The sequence below is a fragment of the Papaver somniferum genome, chromosome 8 (genome assembly GCF_003573695.1).
Source record: "Papaver somniferum cultivar HN1 chromosome 8, ASM357369v1, whole genome shotgun sequence".
NCBI classification, from domain to species: Eukaryota; Viridiplantae; Streptophyta; class Magnoliopsida; order Ranunculales; family Papaveraceae; genus Papaver; species Papaver somniferum.
Genome location: NC_039365.1, coordinates 89,049,912 through 89,059,253, shown reverse-complemented (window position 1 = coordinate 89,059,253; position 9,342 = coordinate 89,049,912). Strand labels below are relative to the sequence as shown.

Here is a 9,342-nt window from a genome sequence, read left to right as displayed (position 1 = left end):
GGCATTTCTTTCCAATCTCTGTATAAGTTGTGCAAAAATTGGTGACGAGTTTCTTCCAATCTTAAACTCCACACCTAAGTATTTAGGTGGGTTTGCTGTTGTTGGAATGTTGAACATCTGAGTCAGTCAATCTGTCACACTTTGGGTTGTGTTAGGATGATGAGTGATAACTGACTTCTAGAGATTGATTGCTTGTCCCGCTGAGCTCGAGTAGCTATGTAACGTATTCTTCAATTTCTCACATGTATCCTGGTTTGTTGTGCAAGTAATAAGCAAGTCATCATCATACATCAAATGGAGTATTGGTGGGTTGTACGCTGAGATGCTTGGTCCTTTTAGTCTGCCAGCATTTTCCAGTATTTCCAAGTTGGTGGAGAGTATTTCTGCGCACGATGAAGATGTATGGGGACGGAGAGTCCCCCTGCCGTAGTCCTCGAGTTGGCGTGATACAACCCTGAGGATTTCCATTGATGTTGATAGCATACGTCACTGAGGTTATACACAACATTATATATTCCACAAATTTGTTTGGGAAACCCAAAGAACATAGAGTTTTCCTCACAAATCCCCAATCGAGGCTGTCATAATATTTCTTGATGTCAAGCTTCATGACAATTTTTGGGTTTTTTGTTGGCAGAGTGGAACGAATGTGATGAAAATTTTCAGTGGCAATGGCTATATTATCATGAATTGCTCTGTTAGGAACGAAAGCACTCTGGTATGGACTGATCATAAATTGTAAAATTGGTCTCAACCTATCTACCAAAAGTTTAGAGATGATTTTATAGACCACATAGCATAAACCTATGGCTCTATAATCATTCACGAAATTCGGGTTTTCAGATTTTGGAATGAGAGTAATGCTGGTGTGGTTGAAAGGATATGCAAGTTCAACGTTATCAAAGAAATTGGAAACTAGGTCTATGATCTGTGGTTTGGTTGTGTCCCAAAAGGTCTTGAAAAACTTACTTGAGTATCCATCCGGCCCATGAGCCTTGTCTGATCCAATACTCTGTAGTGCTTTGTGGATTTCCTCAGTTGTTGGAGTTCTCATCAGCTGTAAGCAGTGGTATTGAGATATTCTTGGGTTTACATTGGCAAAAAGTTGCATGTCAATATCTGTTGGTGCCGCTATATATTGTTGTTCATAGTGTTGTATCATCATTTTAACAATTTGGCTTTGATTGTAAACCCATCTCTGATTAGCATCTTCTAACTGGTGAATGTGATTGATTCTGTTGTTGATAGTAGCTTTTGTGTGAAAGAATCTAGTGTTGAGGTCACCATTGTTCAGCCACTCAATTCTTGATCTTTGTTTCTGATTTAAAATTTTTCGTGTGGTTGTAGTAATAGTGGTTATAAAATAGGGTTCTTTTCAGACTTGTGAAAGCAGATTTTTTTAGATTTAATAAAAATTATATACAAAAAAATATTAACAATGGTAGAGAGTTACTGGGACTAAAGATTCGGCCATTTTTCATTTTCAAGTGGTTCAGAATTTAATTCTAGGCGATTATAGTTCAAAACAAAACAAATATTAACTCTAGTTTATTGCCAAGATAGATTTTATAAAATATTATTTGTATTTCTTAAGCATGGAATATCAAAAATCCCTAGGACTAAGCATACTCCATCAAATGAAATCACAAGTAATTAATTTAAAATCTTATTTCAATTAAAAATGTTGCAAAAAGTAAATAAAGAATTAATTTAAATTACCACATGGATGAAACACGGCCTCCTCCGTCGTCCCAGTGTTGGGTTTAGTTCATCATGGTGAAAAACCTCTCAAAATATTTCATTGATCCTCAAAAGTGTTTTACAATGAAGAGAAAGATAAGTAAATGTTCTAAAACAGGATTCTGCGACCCACAGAAGGCGTCCAGAATCAACGACAGAGCTGAGGTGCTGTTGTCGTTGAAGAACTACGACACACATACGACAGTCGATTTCACTGTTGAAGAACGACTGCTGCTGCGAGTCCGTTCTTCGTGTTCTTCAGGCGTGTTAATGGCAGCAGCAGCAGCAGGTAACTTCTCTGCAACTCCTCCTGCGCCTCTCTGCTCGCCTCCAAACCTCCCAAAACTCTCGACAGACATTCTAGTAGACCCAAAGATCATATTTATACTCAAAGACACGCTGAAATCCCTCGCCATAACTCCAAATAATTCGTCTTTACTCGGCAGTGAATAACATTATTTTTGAATATTTTCTTACCAGATTTAGAATTTCACACGTAAACTTGGATCCTGCACGCTCTAGTAAGGCTTATACATGCCTCATAAGTCATCCAACTCCTCCAAAACACTTCCATGCACAACCAAAACACACACAACACCGTGTACAGGTCGTGTTCACTCCGTGTAGCTCTGTTTTGAGCTCGAGAATCAAATCGATATTTCCAGCCAATTCCGATCAAATTAGACACCCAAACTATCTTCCTTAGGCTAAATCACATCTTTATACCAAAATTCAGCCATTGAATCGACCTACCACTACTTCATTTCTTTGATCGAAAATTCTCCTGTGTGTGAACATTTTTCCCGCCAATTTTGAGAATTTGAATTGTTGAAGAAGGTGCCCCTTATCCTGGATTGGGGTGCGAATAGCAGATGCCTTGGGGGTGACCTGGGGGTGCCCCTTAGTAATTAGGTTACCCCTTTTCCAAACTCGGGAGTCCGAATAACACGTGCCCTCCGGGTGCCAAAATCAACTTTTCGAGCCGAATTTTCTTAAAATATTTATTTCCAAAAAATACCTACAAATACATAAAATAACAAAATTAGTACAAAATCGAGTGCCAACAATATATAGTATTGAGATCAAATTAGACACAAAAATGTGTCTATCAAATACCCCCAAACTTATTATTTGCTAGTCCTCGAGCAAAATTTATTCTTGAAAAGTGACCGAGTTAATCTCGGGTGGGTTTATCAGAGGTGTACCCACAAAAACCAATACTCCAGATCCTAGCTATCTACGCAGAACCTTGGAAAGCACTAAAGAACCTCCTTGGTTGGCATACAATTATTGATTCTAAGAGGAAGAACCCTCATGCGAAATTCCAATTGCTGTACACGAGTTTGCACTCAAGCATACTAAAATTCATATAAGTGACAGAGCTCTACTAAGATAGTTTCACGATGGACATCATACTCGGAGTCAGACTAATCACATGAAAAGATTAAGAAGATGGAAAAAGAAAAATGTAGATGGTTGAAAAGTGAACGGTGTTTCCCATATCTGTCTGAAGGCCTCTGCCAAGATGAACCTAACCTAAATGACTGAGATACCGGTCTGACTAATATTAACACACTGGCATATACAAGGGAACCAGTGGTCAATAACTTAAATCTAGATCAACAAACTGGCAAATACAAGGGAACCAGCAGTTGACTACACATAACAATAACATTTTTTTTTTTTTTTAACTTAACGGCATGAATAGATCTTTTTGATCCAAGCGCATGCTTCTTGTCAGCAGATTACACGATAGTTCCCACGGGTCCTGCATTCCACGCTTGCTTAGGCGACGGAAACAGGGAGAACACACGCATATTGCTATCCAAGTGTTAATACTTATTCCGATTGGTCTAACTGGTCCGGTCTAATTTTTTTTTTTTTTTTTTTTTTTTTTTTTTTTTTTTTTGGAAAAGGTAACTCAGTCACTCTATTTCACCCTAGCAAAGGTAACAACTTGAATCGTGTGCCCCACCAAATCACTTGAAATAAAAGAAAAAATAGAACGTGAAAAGGACTCGACGAGATATGGCGAAACTATCATGTTATTTCTAACACCTGAGCTCTGTGCTTTTATGAATAGACTCTATAGATGTTTCCATCTAGTCAGATTGGTTCCTCAACTCCTAAAACAAAAATGTTTCCATCCACTTAGATTGGTTAGTGCTATCCTTAATAGGCATAAATTTCTAGGCTCTGGAGTTTATTTATTGCAACTAAAAAGTTTCTCCCATACCCCCAAACTTAAATCTAACATTGTCCTCAATGTTCTAAAGATGAAACTAAAAGCATGAACAAGGAGAAACTGTTACCACTTGAAGCAAAAGAGATAAGGAAGGATATTACCGTGTCGCAAGAATATTGGGTTACCTCCCAAGAAGTGCTAAGTTTAAAGTCTTCAGCCAGACTTAGGAAAGGATTAGTCAACTCGAACCATAAAGTAACAGTCGAAATAACTGTGGGTCTTCAAAACCAAATAGAGCTGACCAAAGGAAACTGCAGTGAACCAAGAAAATGGACAAGAATAGCATGCCCTTACCTAGTTTCCTGAAAACTATCGCTAATTGCGGTTCAGGTTCAGGTTCTATGAAAGGGTCTAAATAGAATATTTTCATTGGCTGCGTTTCTTCATAGATGGGATCCGAATCACTAGGTCTTAGAGTCTGTGAAAACTCAAATACGAACTTAGAATCACGAAGTAATAACCTAAATAATTGCGGATCATCTAAGTCAATCAGATATGACTTACATAGTTGACCACAGTGAGAGTAGTGGTCATTCTTAGGAAAATGTGTCGATTCCATTAACCTAAAGTACTTAGGCTTAGTCTCAGAACTTAATATTCGACTCATTTGAAACGTTCCCACAGTTGGAAGAAAACTATTTGGTGGGAAAACAAAGTCAATCTGGGTATCATAGCCTGGGAAAACCACATCAACCAGAGGATGGGTTTCTAACGACTGAACTCCTTTTTGGACATCATTAGGTTCGGGAAAACGTGTATGAAGATAATCTTGTAAAATGGTCGAGGCAGAGATATCAAGTCCTAAGTGTGGGGACTTTCTGAGAGTTAAAGGTAAGGCACTAGGGAAGTGATAATCACCCCCAAACTTAGAGTTTTCAGTGTCTCTAGATAGACCTCTAATTATGTCTTGAATTTCCGTATCTTCAGAGTTCTTAAAATATTCAAGAGATTCTTCTAAGTTATTATCAGGTAGTGCATCTTTACTCATCTCTACGGGTCTATCTTCTTCTTCCAAGACTATTGTTTCTAAGTCGCTAGACTCTAAAACAGTATTTTCGAAATGAACCCGTTCCTCTAAACCACTATCGGCTTCGTAAACAGGAAATACTACGTCGTCTAAAACGGTGGTATCCCTAATCAAATCCTCGTCCTTTTGAATAGGTGAATAATCATAAAAATTATTTGGATTTGAACTAGAAATAATATAATCATTATACAACTCAATTGGATTACTAGACTCCTGATCACTATGCCTACATATTTCAGATTCTTCATTACTGCTATCCTCATCATCATAGTACGAAAATGATTGAACCTTATCTAAATAAGTAGTGTCTTTTATTCTAACCTCGTCCTCTAAATTAGGCAAATATTCACTATTTACATCAAGGGTAAAATTGGAAGCACTATTTTGGAAATTTAGATTATTTCGAGCAGCATTAGCTAACTGTTCATTTTCTGCCTCTAAACGTGCTTGAATTTCACTGAGTGTAACACTTATACTTTCACAAGTCTCATTGAATATCTTAGACCGCGTGTACTCTCTTCTCTTGAACTAACTGCACGTTCATACTCCCTTCGAATTTGTTGGTAGGTTTCTTCTAAAGATTGAACAGGTTTAGAAATGTCATAATCAGGACTAGTTTTTAAGTAATTTTCCAAAAACGCATGACTAGTACTATAATATTCCTGATTTTCTTGCTCGTAAGACCAATTCGTGTGTGGATAATAATTGGGCTCACTATGGTATGAACCATAACCTTGAAAAGGTTGGCGTTCCCAACTACTATTCCCACCATGGTCATAAAACTGATGATGTCCATATTCAAATTCAGGTCGATACTCATTGTATTGGCTTCTATCATACCAGTTCGACATTCTTAGTTGCAAGGGAATTCTACACAATCACAAACAAGGCCGACTCGACTCCACCAAAACAAACCTAAAGATTTCTAGCAAACAAAAAGCATGATGGCTCCACTTAGATTGTTTCTAGACCAGCTTCTATCTTTCGAAAGGGAATTCGTTGCAATTTGAGCAAACCCCTCTGGAATCAATCTGAGTCAAAGTAAGTTGAATAGAGGCGAGGGAAGCTTAGTAGAGCTTTGATACCCAAGGCCTCACCGCTATCACAAGGCGGCGCAGTCACGCATTCAACTCACAGAAACCATCATGAACTTTGGAGTGTGCTTAAAGAGCAACCAATATTTTTCGAACGAGTTTCCTATTAAGCTCGTTACCCTATCGGTCTCGTTCTATTCCAAATTTTAAGCTTAGGTTCGCGTTCGGTTTCGTTTTCCTAAGGCGGGCAAGAAGAGAACGGTGATGAAATCCGAACCCTTATCTTGTTTAGGCCAGGCCTTGCCCTTTACTAGGAAAATAAAGACAGTCCGGTTCGTCCTCAAACAATTACACCTTAAGGCAGACAGTAACCCACTTGCAGGAGATTCGCGGGTGTTTCGATTGGACTTACCTCCCGTACCAGACGGGCGATGAACCGTTGTCGTCGACTCGGGCCACGACTCCTATGCCGTGTGCGAACCCGAGGGGCCGAGACGATATAGTAATCGTCGTCCTTCCCTGCACACAGTTTATATAATTTTTTTTTTTTTTAATAAAAATACCCTTCGTAGGGTTAAAAAAATAATAATAATAAAGTCCAAGAGTCCAGTCCAAAGTCCAAATAAAGTAAAGTGCAAAAGAAAAAGAAAAATAACCTAAAAAAAAAATATAAAAAAAATCTCTCTTTTTTTTTCTCTCTTTTCTATATATAAAACAAAAAAAAAAATTCCTCTTTCGCTCCTTTCGCTTTAAGCTTTTCCTTCCAAGGTCCTTAGTACTCCACTTCGAACCTGCAAATCAAAGACAAAAAGAAACGTAAAAAGGAAAAAAAAATAATAAACCTAAAAAAATTCTACCTAAGCACAGGTCCGTGTCGGCGGCGCCAAAATGATTTAAAATTTTTCGTGTGGTTGTAGTAATAGTGGTTATAAAATAGGGTTCTTTTCAGACTTGTGAAAGCAGATTTTTTTAGATTTAATAAAAATTATATACAAAAAAATATTAACAATGGTAGAGAGTTACTGGGACTAAAGATTCGGCCATTTTTCATTTTCAAGTGGTTCAGAATTTAATTCTAGGCGATTATAGTTCAAAACAAAACAAATATTAACTCTAGTTTATTGCCAAGATAGATTTTATAAAATATTATTTGTATTTCTTAAGCATGGAATATCAAAAATCCCTAGGACTAAGCATACTCCATCAAATGAAATCACAAGTAATTAATTTAAAATCTTATTTCAATTAAAAATGTTGCAAAAAGTAAATAAAGAATTAATTTAAATTACCACATGGATGAAACACGGCCTCCTCCGTCGTCCCAGTGTTGGGTTTAGCTCATCATGGTGAAAAACCTCTCAAAATATTTCATTGATGCTCAAAAGTGTTTTACAATGAAGAGAAAGATAAGTAAATGTTCTAAAACAGGATTCTGCGACCCACAGAAGGCGTCCAGAATCAACGACAGAGATGAGGTGCTGTTGTCGTTGAAGAACTACGACACACATACGACAGTCGATTTCACTGTTGAAGAACGACTGCTGCTGCGAGTCCGTTCTTCGTGTTCTTCAGGCGTGTTAATGGCAGCAGCAGCAGCAGGTAACTTCTCTGCAACTCCTCCTGCGCCTCTCTGCTCGCCTCCAAACCTCCCAAAACTCTCGACAGACATTCTAGTAGACCCAAAGATCATATTTATACTCAAAGACACGCTGAAATCCCTCGCCATAACTCCAAATAATCCGTCTTTACTCGGCAGTGAATAACATTATTTTTGAATATTTTCTTACCAGATTTAGAATTTCACACGTAAACTTGGATCCTGCACGCTCTAGTAAGGCTTATACATGCCTCATAAGTCATCCAACTCCTCCAAAACACTTCCATGCACAACCAAAACACACACAACACCGTGTACAGGTCGTGTTCACTCCGTGTAGCTCTGTTTTGAGCTCGAGAATCAAATCGATATTTCCAGCCAATTCCGATCAAATTAGACACCCAAACTATCTTCCTTAGGCTAAATCACATCTTTATACCAAAATTCAGCCATTGAATCGACCTACCACTACTTCATTTCTTTGATCGAAAATTCTCCTGTGTGTGAACATTTTTCCCGCCAATTTTGAGAATTTGAATTGTTGAAGAAGGTGCCCCTTATCCTGGATTGGGGTGCGAATAGCAGATGCCTTGGGGGTGACCTGGGGGTGCCCCTTAGTAATTAGGTTACCCCTTTTCCAAACTCGGGAGTCCGAATAACACGTGCCCTCCGGGTGCCAAAATCAACTTTTCGAGCCGAATTTTCTTAAAATATTTATTTCCAAAAAATACCTACAAATACATAAAATAACAAAATTAGTACAAAATCGAGTGCCAACAATATATAGTATTGAGATCAAATTAGACACAAAAATGTGTCTATCAGTTTCCAGTATTCATCATGGCAGTGAAGGAGCATGAGGTGTGAATTCCTTGTCTCATTTTCATGTTGTAACCAAAACAGTAGCTCAGTGCATGTTGTTGTTGCGCACTTCGATTAGGCTAATTGTATTTGAAATTCAGCTTCTTTTAGTAATTCTGGGAGATGTCCAAAGGTCTGCTTATTCCACTGTTGTAGAGTTATGGCAGTTTCTTTCATTTTGGTGAGCATCTTTTGGCCTGCAGTTGCTGCTTCCAATTGAGAAAAATTTTGTTGCCACGCATTAATAACAATGTCCTTCATTTGTGGGTGTAGAAACCACAAGTGTTCAACACGAAAGTTTTTTGTACCCCGCCTTTCCATTGCTCTTTCATTTAGTAGAAGTGGTGCATGATCAGATCCAATTCTTGGTAAATGTCTGAGTAGTGCTTGTGGGTTGTTATCTAACCATTGTTGAGAATCTAGGCCTCTGTCTAATCTCTCCATGATGAACTTTCCATCAGTTTGATTATTGGTCCAGGTAAAAGTATCTCCCTGAAAACCTAAATCAATGAGGCCATGATAGTTTATGAAATTGTTGAAAATTCTGACTTGACCATTTGTGACAAGCCTTCCACCTTTATTTTCATGTTGCTCTAAAACTTCATTGAAATCCCCCATAAGCATCTAAGGGATGGTGGAGTGATGATGTTGTCAAAATTTTGCCACATTGCAAATCTTGGAGTTGGTTGAGGAGGTCCATAGACGCCAGTAAACATCCATGGAGAAGTTGGTTGAGGTTGAGTTGTAGTGTTGTAGGCATGAATAACATTCTGATTAACAACTAAAAGTGAGACATTAAGATGGGATGTCCACTATAAGTATAGTCCACCTTTATGTC

General features: G+C 38.1%; 1 protein-coding gene across 1 annotated transcript; it reads right to left on the bottom strand.

Annotated features, from left to right (window-relative positions):
• Positions 1–8,579: 8,579 nt before the first annotated feature.
• On the bottom strand, positions 8,580–9,122 carry LOC113305759. The gene has a single exon (XM_026554763.1). It carries the CDS (start codon positions 9,120–9,122, stop codon positions 8,580–8,582), a length of 543 nt encoding a protein of 180 aa, XP_026410548.1.
• Between the last annotated feature and the right edge of the window lie 220 nt (positions 9,123–9,342).